Below are 17,827 nucleotides of genomic sequence, written 5' to 3' on the forward strand. Positions count from 1 at the left end.
GCATTTCCAGCATCTGATCTGCGGGTGTTAAGAGAAGCTTCGGGGACTGAAGCAGCTTTCAGACCAGCTGACTTGTGACCTGGTCTCAACAATCCAGGAGCAGCAGCCCCTTGACTGGAGGTCTTCCAATCACCCCTCCCCTCCCCCCTCCGTGTACGCATCCACTCTCCTGCACGGAAGCCCTTCTGCTTGTCCTAACTTGAGTGGTGTGTTAATGTCTAACGCTCAAAGCTGACATAAGCATAGGGAGACGGTTTTTAAAAGTTTTTATTTCCTTTCTTCATTGCTTTTTGTCCTGCTACTCAGGCTGAGAAATACCTCCTAACACTGTAAAAATATCCTGGTGACTTTTTTCCCCATTTCATCCGGGGTTTTTTAAGTGGCAGCTCTTTGTTTTCACCAGGACAATTTGAACTATATACAAAACAAGAGATTATTATAACGAACCCTGATGCACCGATTACCCAGTTCCAACCATTATTAATTTGTGAACTGGCAATTTGATATCCTGCAAAATCCCAGCCACATTTTCCCTAGCATCGATCATTTGCCAAGTGCGATTTACCAGTTTCAGGCAGTACAGGATCATTTATCAGCGAATTTAAGTCTTAGGTTCATTTGCATCTACATAATTATAATATATAAACGTAATAAAATAAAATAACCATATAATATATGGGTAACTTTATATGTTATATAAATGTAAATAGTATGAAAGTCAATATAAATACAATAAAATATGATAAAACCCCTAAGTGTCTAGGCATATATCATGCCTTGTAAATTTTCTGCTCTTTAGGGCTAGAGTAGTGGCATCACACATTCTGCCATATTCCTCCAACTATTTTAGGAAGAAATGACATATGTGCCCCAGCTCTTCAAGATTTCAGGTTATTTTCAATTTCTCTCATTATCTCAGGAAATGACTACTTCCATGTTTTAAACTGGCTGTTTTTAAACCATATTGCCTCTCACATGAAAATACAGTTGGAGAATTATTAAGCTCTAAAAAGAAACAAGAGTTAAAACCAGTATTAATTGAACCTCTGTGTCTGTTTCTCTCTCTGTCTCTCTCTCACACACATTCACACACACACACACACACACACACACACACACACACACACAATTTTGAGAGTTTAGGGGTTAAGAGCTTGTAAACAAACAATTTATACATATTTCCATTAGGAAGTTGAACTAATTTTTAAGAGCCAATAGTATTTTGTGCCATCAAAAGTAAAAATGACAAACACACACATGGAAAACTGGTTCCAAGAAGGACAAAGTTATTTTTCAACACTGGCTGAGCAGTCCTCCCCAGGTATGCTGAGCGACCACCCAGTTCGTTCTCTGTTTCAATGGTTGAGCACATGAGCCCTGGCCTTGTCGGGAGTGAACGAATGAACTCTGACCTTGTGGGAAGTGATATTGGCATAATCAGTTCTCTTGCCAGTGGTGTACAACCTCGCTTTGACATGACTGGTGAGTTAATAACACAGGTCTCCCAGTAACAGAGAAATATCGAATTTTCCCACCACTCACTGTACATAAAGGTGTGCTGCCTTTCTCCCAAAAATCTGATACCAAACCCAAACGACAACCACACACATCGCTGAGTTTTGGTGAAAGTATTTTTCTGATTTTGCATTTGCAAACATATAACAAATACTTTGAAGGTTACAATTTAAAACTTCCTTCTGCAAATACTTGGCGAAACTGATGGTCCAGAAAGGAGAACCTTGTTTCCCTTTAGCACCCAATCATGGCACAGACATTCTGACCCAAGCAACCAAGTTCTCAGTATCATCATATAGTCAGAATTGCATTTCCCCTGTCTTATGATAAGATACATATTTCACCAGGGACATGAGGAAAGTTTTAAATCAAACAAAATAAATGAGTGTTCGATAATAACCACAGACTCCACAATAATACATCCTTAATGATAAAAATGTGGATGCAAAGTATTTGGCAATGAGTTCTCAGACCCACAGAACACCTGGAGGTCTCTTCCTGAGCATTTTATGAGTCCTATACCATCATGCAACTCTTACTATTTTATGATTTTTTTTTTACCCTGGTTACAGCATGATGTTGAGGATTTCCTGCAATTCCTATTTGCTACTTTCTAGTACCTAGTTTAGCATCCTATGGTCTCCCTTTCCAGGATCCTTCACCATCACCTTTTCCCTCCTGACATAGGCTATATACTCCCTAAGAAGCAAAAGGTTTTCACTGATGCCATCCAGTCCTGCTCTCCCCACACAACGGCCTACTTTGAAGCTCTCTCTCCAACCTCTCCTTCACTGAAGCTTACCTGCTGCCTCATTTTCTAGGGCATTGTTTCCAGCCTATTATTACACAGAGAAGATCTGGAAATCTCATTCACTTTAAGTGTTAATAACTGAGAAGAATTAGTTTGCTACCCCAGACACACAAGCCCTAGGAGATTTGCATTTTAATAGAGGACAATTTCTTCATAACTCAAAGGAATGGAGTATCTCTAATGGTGGAATTTCAAGCATCGCTGACACCAGTGGAGGAAATATTTGGGGTGAGAACACTTAACACCAAACCATAATATTTCATGATATAAGACAACTATCTTTTTCACCTAGACTTAAGCTTAACCTGAATAGAAGCCGGTATTCATGTTTGAACAAGAATTAAAGCACAACTAAATAGAAAGCAAAAATCTAAGCTGTTGAACAATGTTATTTCTTAATGGGCTGCATTATTCTCTCTGAGCTTCTTAGCTTTGCAAAGTGGTGTTATTATGCTCTTCTCAATTTCATTATGTCTTCACCAGGATGGCCTTCAAGTTCTCTTCAGCTTCACTAAACTTTAGACAGACTTCTCTCTGACCGTAGGCTCCTACCCTCCCTTTCCTTGGAGTATTTACTTCAGAAGACTTGTAATTGTAAATTCTTTCTCTGCTCCTTTGAGATAAAGATCTTAAAAGGCTCTTTCCAGTTTTCTGACTGGAGAATATCTTTCTCAGGGATGCGGGAGCCATCCCTTTGAAATGTAATCATCAGGAACAATAGTACCTCAATCGCCCATTTTCTGTGGGATGTAAGACTCTCACTCCTTTGGTGCCTTGCTCCTAGTTGTAAGCTACACTCCTGTCATTAAGTTACTAGTTAAGAAAAAAGTTTACTTTTGCTTTGAGAAGGCCAATTAGCACCCACAGATGGCTTACTACCGTCCGCCCCTTTGCAGCTCTTAAAAGCCCTCCTGCTTTTTATTTCAGTGAAATTGAGTTCAGAATGAGTTGTGACCTCTCTCCTCTATTACAACAGCCTTGAATAGAGTCTTCCTTGCATGCTTCATTTTGTCTGGAGCAATGTTTGCTTTGACAGCTTGCACATGGAGAGATTTAAGTACCTATATCCAATTTATTTACGTTGCCCCAAGATCTTCTCATGAACAAGCAGCGTGAACATAATCCGACTAAGGGAACAAAGTACCATACCTTTTTTTTTCACATCAATGGCAGTGTCCTTATCCATTTTCTTTTTGACATCTTCTTTTTCTGGTAGTAAAATGAGAAAATTATAGGCATCTACCTGGTTAATTCTCATATGTCAGGGCACACATGACTGCCATTACGGCATCCAACACATCTTTTGTAGAATAATCCGAAATCAGTGCCGTAGTCATGTCAAATATGAGTAAACTAACACCTTCATTGCAGAATAGTGGCTCTGGTGTGTTTTCTCTTCAGGAAGCGACAAAATTTTTACTAAACTCAAAAAAAATTTTTTTTCTCATGACAATGGAAATATTAAATGCCATTATTAATTATGGCATAATTTAATAGTTTTTCTGAAAGACATTAAAAGGAATATATTGAAAGTTTGCTGGGCTATCAGGCTATCAGGCTTCTGACAGGAAGCATGTCAGAAGCTCAGAAATCTCTGGAGCTTACTTAGGACCTCAGATACACTATGTGAACAAAACCATCTAAAAAAGTAACAAAATACAGCAAACGAGTCAACTAGTTTTCTCCCCCTATACAGTTGTCCTTTTGATAGATACTTTTTGTTAAACTGAATGAATAGGAATTCTCACATTTGCATTTGCAGTCAAATGAAGTACTGAATTAGAGAGAATTGAGTACCACTCCCCAGGAAGAAAAAAATTTAATCAGCAACAATTTGTAAAAAGTGTTTAGGCATGACTTTTCTTTTAAAATATTTATCAATTTCAACTTTATTTGGAATATTTATAAATCTCAAGAATGTTTGTTAGTAACAATAACAACAAAATTATTAATTATTATTCATTCTTTCCTAGAAAACAAGAACTTTGCCAGTGGCATTGTAAAGGAATACTAATTGACTTTGGTGTTAGTTTTTAAATTGCTTACCTTTCTTTTTTGTTTCAGAAGTCACTTTCTTCTCAGCTTTCTTCTTTTCCTCTTCTTTTTCTAGAGAAGAAAAGTTAGTAGGAACCAAGATTTGAATGAAGCCCTGCTGTTAAGTCTGTTCTGCCTCCAGATAGCTTTGTGACTTTGAGCAAGTGATTTAATCTCACTAAGCCTTATTTTCCTCATTTGTAAAATAATAGTACTTCCCTCAACGTGAGCTAATGTTTACAAAGTGCTCTGCACAGTGCCTGGCTCACAGTAAATGCACAAAATTGTAGGTTGCTAATATTGTTTATAAATAATGAACAAGATACTTTGAGCTCTCTGAACCAAGCAATTGTTTGATGCCTAAAGTAAGATAGTGTTATATGAAATTAAAATCTCATTTCTGAGGAAAGATACTGGAGGTAAGCTAAAAGAATTATTTTTTTTGTTTTGTTTTCTTTTCGTATGTTCAATTTCATTAGAAATAATACACCAAGGCCATTAATAATATCTATTTTTGATTAACGGTTTTTCAAATCTGCTTCTCGTCAGCAGGCATTTGGAGCCTGGTGACATCTGTCTGGCAGTATGTTGGGGACATAACTTCCACAGCCCTTTCTGAGTGGTTGTATCAACAAGGATGCTCAGACTCTTTGCACCCAGAGGTTGCAATAATTTTGGGTGCCACAGAGAACGCATGTGGTGCCTCTAGACTTCTCCATGGAAGATTTCTTTTTTAGAGATCTGAGAAAGTCTTGGTCTGACAGCAGAGGGAACCTCAAATGCCTGGCCATAGCCATGTAACAACTGGACATCCCTGGACATGGTTCCGGTAAGCGTACTCATTTCAAAAATAAAGTCCTGTAGAAGTATACAGTTGTCGAAACGGAATATTCAGTGTTTTTAGGTTTGAGTACGGTTAATGATGGCAATCGACTAATTTTTATCCTCAATTAGTAGTGCTATTTATCTTATATTTGAAACACCTTTCTCTTTGTCACTTGTCTCTCATCACAAGTATAGATGCCAAGCTTTCAAAGATTTTCATTCCCCAGAACTATTATGAGATTGTTTCTATGCTGAAGAAATTCAACGCATAGTTCTAGTGTGAACGCTGAAGTTGTCTAATGATTGCTTCTTATTAAATATAGGAATTAATTCATTCCCTTAGGTATAGAGGTTTTTTTTTTTTTACCTACAAGATCAAAGACAACACTTTCAGTGTTAGAAGTATAATTAATAAAGAGCCCCTTCTCATGACTCCTAGAGATAAGCTCGTGTCGTAGGGAGAAATATATTCACACTCTGTCTAAATGTGTCTGTGGTGTACCATTAAGTTCTTCCAGTCAGAAGCAGGAAGTCAAGAAGTCCAGTTTTGATAGTTCCAGAGTTAGAAATAAACCAATTGAGTTCCACTTTGCCTTTTCCTAAAGGTTTATGCATATTAAATATGTAAATCGTGAATTCTGAATAGAGGTACTTTTGATTTAAGTGTCATTACTTTCAGCTTATCTGGGAGAAATTTTACATAGCAGGGCCTTTTCCATCTTATCAAAAACAAAAATGCATATGCCAGACAATTGAATTGGCGTTTGTTAAATGTTTGTGCCAGAAAATGGGTTAATTAAAATACAGATTACTTGCAAATATGTCTTAGCCCAGATCAGACATCGACGCTGTAGTCACAATAAGATCACATCTCTGTATCTAAGTTTCTCGGTTTCATAATGTAAATGAATAAATATTTCATTTAAAGTTCCAATTAGTCAATCTTAACATTGAACTTCAGAATGAAAGTAGATATTTGAGGTCATAAGAAGGAAGACGTTCTTTTTATTTTTTTTTTAAGAGAATACTCTTGTGCAATAAATCCTACCCTTTAAATTAATATAACTGGAATTTTATTGTGGCGATACAGTATTCTTGCCTTAGTTCAGATTGAATTAAAGCTTCCATTTACACTCTGCCTGTGATTACGGCCATACACTGAGAGTCATGAATAAAAGCAGAAGTCCACAAAAAGCAGGTATAAATAATGTGCTTTAATAACATTTTTATGAATTAGACCTTTAAGCTGTCATTATGGGGCTTACTTTATTCATGGTGAATTCATTTAAAACATCAACTTCTGAAGATTCTGCATTTCTCCAAGCACTATTGTCTCTATTCTATAGGTGATTTGGCAGCAGTGGAATTAATAGAATTATAAAAGACACAACGATTTAATTATATTCTGCTTGGAAATAAAAGTAACCCACGTTTCTTTTCTGAAAATTCTCCTTCCCCTGACTATTTTCTCCCTCAACAGTCAACAATACTCTTCCCTTTCCACCTGACTATGCACCCAAATATTTAATTTCCTCTTCACCCTCTCTTCCAAGTTGTTTGCTGTTTTGTTTGTGGCAGCTAGAGAAGAGTTAGAACATTTAATACCATTGGCTTTCAGAGGGGTAGCAATTAAATGTGTCTGTAGCATGTGAACTTATCAGTGTATTGCTTTTCTCTGGCGAAAGTGTCATACGCCCTGAAATGATGGCTCTGTCTGGCAGGGATCACAGGGAAGACTGGTTGCGAGAGAAATCCTCTCCACAATGAGCAGCTCTGAGCCACAAATATGTTATTAGCTTCTGCATAAATTAACATCAGATGAAAGAAAAATTAAATGACTTACTTTTTACTTTCTAAGCCCTTACAATGGGCTTTTCTCTTGCTTTAAAATGTTTTTATGCCATCTCAAAGCCAGAGAATGAACAATAGTTAATTATAATCGTGAAGCTTTCTAAGATGCCTGCTCCCAGCAAAACGGGAAAACAAATGCAAATGTTTAATTTTTCATCTTATGTTCCGTTAGTCCCCTCTTTTCCTTTCTGCTGTAGAGATTATCCAAATTTTACATGTCAGATGGGGGCTTCTCTTCTAACCCTCTCTGGCCAGGATTGATGTATTCTTGGTCCGGGTCAAGTAAATAAAGGCATGTTTCCTCCAGAACAATGCGCTCCAACACATCTTGTCACTGTCACCTGATTTCTTTAGAGTGGCAGAGGTTGGCATGGAACCCCGCTCATACCGTGATCATGGGAAACTTCACACAAGCAGATAAGTTCAATGACACCAGTGATTATTATAGTTCTCCATTGTTATCTTACAGAGGTGCGAGGCAAGAGAGAAAGCATGGGTGCTAGTGGGGAGTGACCTTGGTCTAAATTCTGTCTTCTGACCCTTTCTGGTTGAGGAAAATTGAGCAATGCACTATGACACACTGAATTTCGTTATCCTCATTTGAAAAATGGGACTAATAAAATCTGCTTTGCTGGCTTGTTGTGAGGAATGGAGATACTGAGCTGAAGTGCCTAGACCAGAGGGGATGTTCATAAAATAATGTTAGCAGAGAGGAGCTATTATGATATTTTAGAAACAGTAAGAGTCTGACCACATATAATCTTTGGTAATTTCTCTAGATAGGACATTTATCATTCTATTTGAGTAAATGCGCACTAATTCTTTTTTTCTGTATGAAGGGAGGCTGTGTCTGGGATATTTTATGTTGAGAAAGTTCAGGAAACAAGTACATCAGTAGGATTTAACGTGTTATGAAGGGGTGCTGTGCTGGAATGAAGAAGCGATTCCAGTGTCGGTTTCTCTATAATGAGTAGCCACTGCCCTGTGCGATGAGTAGCTCTTCGGGCTCCAGGCATAAAAGGCAGGGGAATGAGTAGAGTGCTTAGAGTCCTCTCCACCCATTTATTCCTTCCTTCTCCAAATGAAGCATGCATCTTCTTGCATTTATTTCTCAATTTTGCTGGGAGCAGCTAACTTAGAAAGCTCTAGCTTTGTAAATAGCTACTGTATGTTCTCTGGCTTTGCTATGGCTGAAAAATGTTAAATCCGGAGAAAAGTCCATTTTTAATGCTTTAAATAAGTATGTATGTGGTATATATCACAAAAATATGACTATGTGTACATGGTGTCAGGTGGTCATGAGGGTCAGGAAAAAAGAGCTTGTTTTAAAAGATTGGTGAGTGAGAGGGTGGAAGGCAGCATTGCTTTTTTTTTTTTTTAAAGGAAGAAGGATAAATTTTTCCCAATGGGTAAGATTTGAAGAGAGTCTTTAAAAAAAGCGGGAGAGCTTTGGGTTATCGAGAAGACGTTTGCAGCAGAGAAAAAATATCCACCAAGACCCTGAACATAGGTTTGGTTGTTCATGGTATGACTGTCCCATTTTACAGTAAGATAAGAGACCACTGAGAGGTTCCAAGCAGAGAAACTCTACTATGCTGAGCTCTGTTTTAAGAGGAAATCTGGCTGTTGCTGGGTGGTGTTAAGTGGGCTTTGTGATCATATGGTAAGGAGGAAAATTAAGAAACGAGAAAGAATTCAGTACAAATATTCTTTTTCTTTTCTCTTTGTTTTCTTCCTCTGAACTGTATTTGGGACTCTTGAAGGAATGTAACGTTATAGAATGGTGGTAGGAGTACCTCACTTTACATTGTAATTAGGTTGCTATGGCAGCAAAGCTTTCTAAATTAAGGACTTCACTCGAATTATCTGGCATAACGAAACTGGCCTGTCAGAACGCGAATCCATTGTCTTTGCCTGGGCTTTTCCTTTAGTGATAGCTGAATGATTCTCGGAAGCCAGCTCTTCTCATTATCAGCTATTAAAAGAAACAATTCACAACCAGCAATTCTATAGCACTTTTCAGCGATTACCCGGAAACTCAAAATTACAATTTTCTCAATCAACAGATGTTTATTTTGCCTTACATCAAACCCCTGGCCAGGGTCTATGGTTTTAAAAGATTCCTTCCAGGAACACTGGGTATGGGAATAAGAAGTGGGAAGTTTACAGTTACAATAAGGACTTTGAAGGATATTAAAGGTAGAATGGAAGGGAACCATCACAGAGGCCCCAAACCAAGGCCAAGTGAAAGAGCAAAAGCTACTTCCGGGGGAAGTAAGCACAGACGGACTCGGAAATGGTCTGTGGAGCCTGGCTCTGACGGACTATGGTAGGTGTTACTGCTACCAATGGCACCTGAAGGACCCCAGGGGCAGAGCGACGGCTCGGGTCCTGCAGATCCCGGCTGAGAAGTCTTAGTGATACAGTACCATTCACAACGGAAATGTCCCGAAGGACTCCAGCTCTGATCACTATAAATCCGAACTTTCTCAAGAGAGCCTAATACAGTTCATGAAGCCTCAAAAGGATTGTTAGAGAAAGGATCTCAATAATTGTTTTATGTGGTCAGAGCAAGGCAAAAAAAAAAAGTAATTTTGGTTGAAATGTTACTTATTTCAAGGGGAAAGGAAATTACACTAACAGATGAAAGCACATGACCCTATGGGCATGAACATTTACTTGGTCCTCAGGTAAAAAGTCTCAGTGAAAAAATTGGCTCAGGGAAGAGCGACTTGCCCAACTTCCCAAATCCTAGAAATGACACGACAAGGGTTCCAAACTAAGCATAACCCCACACTCTGTTCTCCCTGCTGCAACCGGAAAATGAAGCTTGAGGTAGATGTATTCTGTCAGACACTTGCAAGTGAACAGACCCCAGGCAGAACAGAAGTTCTGCTTCTACCTCGTGTTGTCAAATCGCTCTCAGCCCCCTCCCAGCCCAAGTGCTCTGACAGAACCACAATTCTTTTCTGGTTTTGAATTTCGTAGGCAAAAGGGAATGCAAAAAGATAGATTCTTTGATACATTTCAAATTGCAAAAAAGTATCTTATGTTAATTAAACTTGATATTTAAAATGGATAAGATAGATTTCCCGTAAGGCTTTCAAAAATGATAAAAACGTTTTAGATAAGTGATTGCGTTACTTTTGAATGGGTTACATTTATATAGATGAAGGTTGCCATACCTGTTTTTTTTTTTTCACTTTCCTATCTAGAAGTGAAAGAGCAAAGGCAGCCTCAGCGTGTGTGCCGTGTGTGTGTGTGTGTGTGTGTGTGTGTGAGAGAGAGAGAGAGAGAGAGAGAGACAGAGACAGAGACAGAGACAGAGGCAGAGACAGAGACGTGAAACAGAAAAACTCTGGTTTTTATTTTCCCCTCAATCTTTTTACATTTCAGAAAGCAAGTGCTCAAAATCTGTTGACTTTCACTAGGTGAGAAGCTCTCCATCTCCACGCACTAATCTCTGGGCAGCTTCATATAGTATAATTGCAACTTTTGTTTTTTCCCTTGTGGTTTTCTTTTTGCTTTTGTTTTATTGGTTGTTTTTTGTTTGTGAGTTTTTGGTTTTTGGTTTTTTGGTGCTGCTGACATTTGGAGACTCTGGAAGAACTCTTTTAACACTTTAAAAGTTTATTTTTATGCGGAATCATTGCTTCCTCAAGATGTTTTATTGTAAACATTTCCAATATGTTTTTCTATAAAGGTAAGAAAAACATAAATATAAGATTCTTTTCTAATACCTTTTCATTTTCAATATAATACTATTTATAAAAGATTTCTTTTTCATATTTTCACCTTAGTGTTTTTCGTTGTTGTTCTTGGTTTTTTACATTTTTCTGTATTTGGAAATGGATTGTAAAAGTACTCCATTATGTCTGGAATGTCAAGAATGCCTAAAAACATCAGAAAATTGAATTTTTTCTTTTTGTGATGAAATCATCAATATTTAGAGAAAAACTGGTTATCATTCAAAATTGAAATATATATCACTTTATAGTGTCATTTCAAAGATAGCACTATTTTTATAGAGAAGTAGGACTTGATTTACTACATAAATTAAAAAGACTTAATAGTTATTAGCAAAAATAATTTGACTTGAAAATTACTAAATGTTAGGCGTATTGGGCACATGTATAAGTCTGATTTTCAATCAAAACCTTTCAATTTGAAAAAAATATGCCTAATGGGCATCAATACTAAAAAGGAACGAGTATCCCTTCAGAAAGTACAACTTTAAAGTTGTCATCATTTTAATAAGTTGAATTCAGGTTTATTTTATTTATTTTATTTTATTTTTATTTTAAAATCATGAATCTTGGAAGAATTTGTATCCAGAATACATAAGAAATCTTAAAACTCAGTAATAAAACACAGCAACTCAATTAAAAGAGCAGAATAAATCATTAAAGATGATACACAAATGTCTAATAAACATGAAAAAGATACTCAACATTATTAGCCATTAGGAAAATGCAAACTGTAACCAAAACGAGATATTTCTTTACTCTGGCAAACTTTAATCCTTTTACTATCTCCATAGTTTGCCTTTTCCAGAATATGCCATATAATTGGAATCACACACAAATTTCCAGATCGCATTCTTTCACTAGGTAATATACATTTTTAAAACTTTTAAAAATTTCTACTCAATTAATTGTTAATTGATTATATGTTAATTAATTAACGTATAATGTATTATTGGCTTCAGAGGTCCAGGCCTGTGATTCATGAAGGAGAGCATGTGATTTAATGAGCACTGGGTAGTATGAACTCGGGTTTATTCTAACTCATGGGCTACATAAATTTCATCATCTCTCACAAACTATACCAAACGAGTAAAAAACCTTTTGTTTTCTCCTTCCACATATAAAGTCTGTTCTAGTAGGTCAAAATTTTTTTATGTTTTAATGTTAAAAACATTAAGAACAAAAAAAAGCATTAGAAACATTTAAAATCCACACCTAATTGAAGTGAACAACCCTCACCCTTTATTATGTGAACAATTGCCAAGACCCTTTACTCCATTTGGCCAAGGCCGACCTGGCTTTAAAGACTCATTTTGTTCTAGAGAGGAAGAAAAACATCTTTTGGAATTGTAACAAGTTCATATAATAGGAAGAAACCTTTAGGTCAAGATGACACAAATAACACATAAATGTTTTATAAAGAAAAGCTGGTACATACAAATTAGAGCTTTGGAGGGACCCAGTTCTTTTTTATAAAATGCTTTAGGAGAAAAATTTGCTGGCATGAGAGGGTTCCAATCAGAATTCCATAGTAAGAAAGCTACTATTAGATCACATTCACTCACATTCACAACCCACCTCATCCTGGTCTCTGGTCCTTATAGATCGAAATACAGGGAAAAAAATTTTTGATACCATGATAAAAGTTATGAGAGAACCCTGAGACAACAAATAACAGATCCTAGTCAACAGATGGCTCCTTTTCTGTTTCCTGCTTGTGGGAGACACTCCTGGGTCCCCAGAGTAAATATTGCTCCTGGAGAGTCAAATCAGACAGACACCCCTAGCTATATTGTCAGATGTGTACAGGGAGAAAAACCTTCTCTCGATAGGAAAAAGTTAATGGTTTTCACAAATAGTCTTTTTAATAATCAATAATGGGAAATCAAAACCAAATAAGGGAACAGTTCTAAGTTTAGAGATACAAGTTTCTTATGAAATACGTATAATGTCTACTTAAATGTATTTATAGTTCATGATCTATGGGAAACTCCCATTTCTTTCCATTCTTCTTTTCCTTTTTCTTGACCCTCTACCACCTGTTTGGTTTTGTGTGTTTTTTTTTTTTTAAGATCTTTAGTATTATTTATTTGTTTGAGAGAGAGAGAGCAAGAGACAGAGAGCAAGAGAGAGAGAGAGAGAGAGCACGAGTGGGGTGAGGGGCAGAAGGAGAAGCAGACTCCCCACTGAGTAGGGGGCCAGATGGGGAGCTTCATCATGGGACTCTGGGATCATGACCTGAGCCAAAGACAGACACTTAACCGACTGAGCCACACAGGAGCCCCGGTTTTGTGTTTCTTTTTTAAAAAGTTTACTTGACAATCAGTTATTAAGACTTACCTATTTTTTCCACAATACTAAGGTGAATTACACTGGTTCTAACATATTAACGCAAATATAACTGCGCTTCCTCATGTTCAGCCCTAGCACAGTGTTGCAATCAAAAGAAACAAGAGTCTAAGACTCCAGGAAGGTTTTAAAAAATAAAAAATAAAATAAAATTCCAGGAAGGTTTGAAGATAAATGTAAATCTTTCCTAAAATCTTTCAAATAGCTAACGTTGTAGGACCCAAAGCAAGACAGTCTAAAGATTCACTCTTTTATTTAAGCTTCCCTACCCTCTCTCATGACAGATGTTCCCTCCTCTCCACCCCAAACCCTTCTCTCTCCCAAAAGCACACTAAAAACTTCCTCTAGCCCATGCTAGATCTCCTATTTGCTTCTCTTGACCTCTTTTCTCATTGTCCAAATCTTTTCTTTTCTTCTGGGGACTAACCCTTTCTGTTTCAACATGAATACATTTAATTCTTTGAATTCCTTCTGATTTTTCTGCTTTCCCAGCATATTCTGAAAAGAACACAAACACTTGGGACCTGACCAGCTAACCCTCGAATACTCCTTAGATGTTAAGGTGGGGGAGAAAAACTGAGAATATTTATGTTAATATTTGTGCATCCCTCACACATGTAAGTAGTCATTTTTTAAAGAATCTTTTTCAAGCCATTGGACGGTGAAAGTTGGATAAACAGTGTTGTACCAAAATTAATTTGTTCGTTTTCGTAGATGAACCACTATTATGGAAAATGTGAATATTAGAAGAAGCTTGTTGAAAGACACAAGAATCTCTGTATTACCTTTACAACTGTTTTATAAATCTAAAAAAATGTCAAAATACGAAGTTTAAATACGTTAACATTTTCCATAATCATGATTCACGTAAAAGATCCTTGATATACTACTGTACATTGTGAATGTGCAAGAATGGAACACAACACATGCTGACCAGAAGTGTTTTGTCACGAAAATTTTTTTCCTCCAAGAATGTCATGGAACTATGGACTTCAGAAAGTGCTGTGCGAGGATTAAGTTTATGAAACCAATATCTGTATCTCCTCATTTGTAAACTCCAGACTCCTATATTCAGTGGTCCACTGGAAGTGACCATTTGTATGAATGGAACCTAGCTCGCTGCCTGACATGTGGCATGGTCTTCTTTTTTAATCCAGATCCAGTCTCCACCCTGATCTTTATGGACTGTGTTAACTAAGCCCCTTGGGCTCTAAGATTTGTGTTGTTTTTGGCTTATGGGAACAACATCAAGAGACAGAAGAGCAGGAAAAAAAGAGTTATTTTCCAACTCCCTCCCGGGCTCATTGAGGATATTACACATGTCATTGTACAGAGTGTTGATGGTGTGTTCTCCTAATGAAGGACGTAGCTCTGACCAGGCATCTCTCTCTTAGAATTACAGAATTTTGGCTTTGTAAACCATTCCATTCCCCTACCTCTTCGGGCCTAGGACAGATTAAAGCTCCCTGTTTTTGCTAGCCCTGGGACGTTTCACCATAACTCTGCAAAAACCTTTATAAATGCTACTTTCATGAAACCGTCTTAATCACCCATTTTGATGTGCCCAGGACCCAGATACACTCAGCAAGCCCCAAACTGAGCTCATTATCTCTCCCCATATCTGTTCTTACTCTTAATGCCATTCATTTACTCAGGTCAGATAAGACTTTAGCAATCACGCTCAGCCCTAAGACTTAATTGCTAGTCTAAGATAATGGAAACAGACTAAACCTGGATATGCGACACCTGGCTTCCGATTCCAATTACAGCTGCCCTTGAACAACACAGGTTTGAACTGCATGGGTCCATCTACATGTGAATTTCTTTTATAAATTCAGTATAGTACTGTAGATGTATTTTCTCTCGTGACTTCCTTAATAATATTTTACTCTAGTTTAAGAATACAGTATGTAATACATACAGAATATGCCTGATCAACTGTTGATGTGTCAATAAGGCTTCCAGGCAACAGTAGGTTATTGGTTGTGAAGTTTTCACAGGGTCAAGTTGTACACAGATTTTCGAACGCAAGGGGGAGGTGCCGGCAGTGCCCCTGACCTCCACTTTTTTTAAAGGTCAACTGTATATCACTGTGATAGCTGTGTTCTCTTAGGTAATTTATTTGATTTCTCTGATCTTTTCTAAATTCTAAAATGATGTGAAATCATGTTCACTGCTTGGAGTTGTTTTGAGGGTTGTTTAAAAGAAAAGTAGCATGGCTTTTCCCCATGAGCAGTAGGCTCCTATAATTGTCTCATCTCCAGACCCCCAATCCTCACCGCTCAGCCATCCATTCTTTCTGTACTGACACGATAATCTAGAATGCGAATTCGATCATACTCCTCTTGCCCACTTGCTTTAGCGGGCTCATGCAGTCCACGAGGGCGTGTAAAATCTTTAGCTGTGTATACAAAACTCTTTGGAATATGACCTGAGGCCTGTATTAAGAAATTATCTAGTTTTCCATATACTAATGTCATGAATGTCATTACCTTACTATCTTCTGTAGAGACCAATTTAAAAGCTATCATAAAATTTAATGATTTATTATACATATTGCAGAACTTTCATGATTCAAAAGTGATAATAATAATAGCAACTAATGGTTGAGTACATAACTGTGCTAGAAAATGTGCTAAGTTGGGTGCCTGGGTGGCTCAGTTGGTTAAGCATCTGCCTTTGGCTCAGGTCATGATCTCATGGTCCTGGTATTGAGGCTCTGGTCTCCCTGTTCAGTAGGGAGTCTGCTTTTCCCTCTCCTTCTGCTCCTCCTCTTCCCCCGCTTGTGCTCTCTCTCTCTCTCTCAAATAAGTGAATAAATAAATAAAATCTTTAATAAAAAAAAAGAAAATCTTCTAAGCCATTGTATACATTATTTCATTCAGCTGTGTTAGCAACTTTCTAAGTTAAATAAGTAGTGAAAGTAGTTTGGTTTATATATTTTATCAAAATTTATAACTAAAGGTCAATTCCATTAAAAATTGTTGAAAGATATAAGTTTATTTCACCACAAAACAAAGGAAAATATTATGTCGTCCTAAAGTTCAATAAAATTTATTGTGTCATAGAGTTAATGGAATAAGAACCGGGGCCAAATTTCTATTTTATTATTTTATGCTCTTTGCTTCTCAGGATATATCTCACTGAAGAGCTAAGGTGATAAAGTTCTTGGTTTAATAGAATTGTAAATAAAACATTACTAGCTCCTGTAGAACATTGTCCTCAGATGCATCCTATGGTAAGAAATAATCTTATAATAAGTTTCTTATAATGTTCCTTTCTCCTCTACACAAATCCTACCAACTCAGTCTTTATGGCCCAATGCAAGTCTTGTGATTTCACTGCATGGCCTTGCCTCACTCATATCTCATCTTCCTCCTAACTTTTACAGCCTTTATGATCTGTACAACTCAATTTTGTACATCAGTAAATAATGCTTTATAGTATTATTCACTGCATAGGGGCAAGCCTGGTTGCCCCAACAAGTAGACATCGCTATCCAGACCACGACCATACTGTACATATCTATGGTAGCTATTTAATTACTATGCAAAGTCATGCAGTCTTCCTTTTGCTCTTAAGGCAGTTTATTACCAACCCACCAGGCTGAAAACAATAAGCTTGAAATCTCTGGGTGGGAGCAGAAAGGGACTTAAGAGACCATTCAAGTTCTGGGCCACACCTTACAGGTAAAAAATGGAGACCCATCTGTCAAGGATCATACAACTGATTAGTGTCAAAGCTGAGATTAGAAGCTGAGTCCTTGGTCTTCTCTCTAGAGTTCTTTCACCCACATATGGGTGATGGCATTTATGATATTATTTACAATTGCCATACTAAGTACCAGTTGTATATTTACTCAAGAAGATGATACGGTATGCAGTATTTATTCACCTTATATTTGACTTTATTTATGCAAATTGTATGTTTATATTGGAATCTTAAAAATAATTCAAGGAGGTCACCCTGGGTGCCTTAGTTGGTTAGGTGTCTGACTCTTGGTTTCAGCGCCGGTCATGATCTCAGGGTCCTGGGATTGCCTGTTGGGCTCCCAACTCAGTGGGGAGTCTGCTAGAGATTCTCTCTCCCTTTCCATCTCCCTCTGCCCCTCTCCCTACTCTCTGCTTGCTCTCTCTCTCTCTCAAGTAAGTAAATAAAAATCTTAAAAAAGTAAGTAATTTAAGGAGAAGATATATACTTAGCAAAGGATCACTTAACTTCTTCCATCCACGTATTTGCCATAAAAGAAAAGTTGTGGCAATTTTACACTAAATGTCCAGTAATTACATGTGGGTGGAAGCCTTCTGTTCTTCAGAGAACAATGACAACAATAAACATGATATTTTGGGGGGATGTCCATGTTGAGTAGGGGGAAAGAAAAAAATCTTTTCTCATTGTTAATTAAAAGTAATGGGATCTGGTAACTGTGCTTATGAAGCAGCTGTTCTTGGTGACGGGGTGAAGATGGCCAATGTTGCCTAAGCAATTTGTTTAGTCACTGAGGATTCTGTTTGAGAGCAGTGAGGGGCTAATCCTTCCTGTGAGATACAGTTCTGATAAACACTGGATGATAAAGTGGCTCTCATGCCAACAGTAAGAATAACCTGTAATGTTAATATAAAAGTTGCCATTTCATTCAGGGGAAGAACTCAATAGATCAGCTCCCTTAATGACGTAAGTGGTTAACTCTAGTGAC

General features: G+C 37.3%; 1 protein-coding gene and 1 long non-coding RNA gene across 13 annotated transcripts in view; one reads left to right on the forward strand and one right to left on the reverse strand.

Annotated features, from left to right (window-relative positions):
• Nucleotides 1-17,827, reverse strand: part of TRDN (triadin) — a 355,819-nt gene that overhangs the window by 190,942 nt on the left and 147,050 nt on the right. For 8 of the 12 annotated variants that reach the window (XM_087865452.1, XM_087865446.1, XM_087865444.1 and 5 more), the window contains 2 exons: nt 4,373-4,432; nt 3,476-3,535 (listed from right to left, as the gene is read on the reverse strand). The exons of 2 other annotated variants lie outside the window; for them this stretch is intronic. In XM_087865452.1, the coding sequence (XP_087721578.1) occupies nt 3,476-3,535; nt 4,373-4,432 (120 nt within the window). The remainder of the gene's footprint in view (nt 1-3,475; nt 3,536-4,372; nt 4,433-17,827) is intronic. 2 more of the 12 variants (XM_087865450.1, XM_087865449.1) reach the window with 1 other exon arrangement.
• The window catches only part of LOC148109268 (uncharacterized), a 46,341-nt gene continuing 33,205 nt past the window's right edge, over nt 4,692-17,827 (forward strand). The window contains exon 1 of the long non-coding RNA XR_015726099.1: nt 4,692-5,189. This is a non-coding gene — a long non-coding RNA (uncharacterized LOC148109268). The remainder of the gene's footprint in view (nt 5,190-17,827) is intronic.

Source organism: Ursus americanus, chromosome 11 (assembly GCF_024610735.1).
Source record: "Ursus americanus isolate L20-20 chromosome 11, mUrsAme1.1.p, whole genome shotgun sequence".
Classification (NCBI taxonomy): domain Eukaryota; kingdom Metazoa; phylum Chordata; class Mammalia; order Carnivora; family Ursidae; genus Ursus; species Ursus americanus.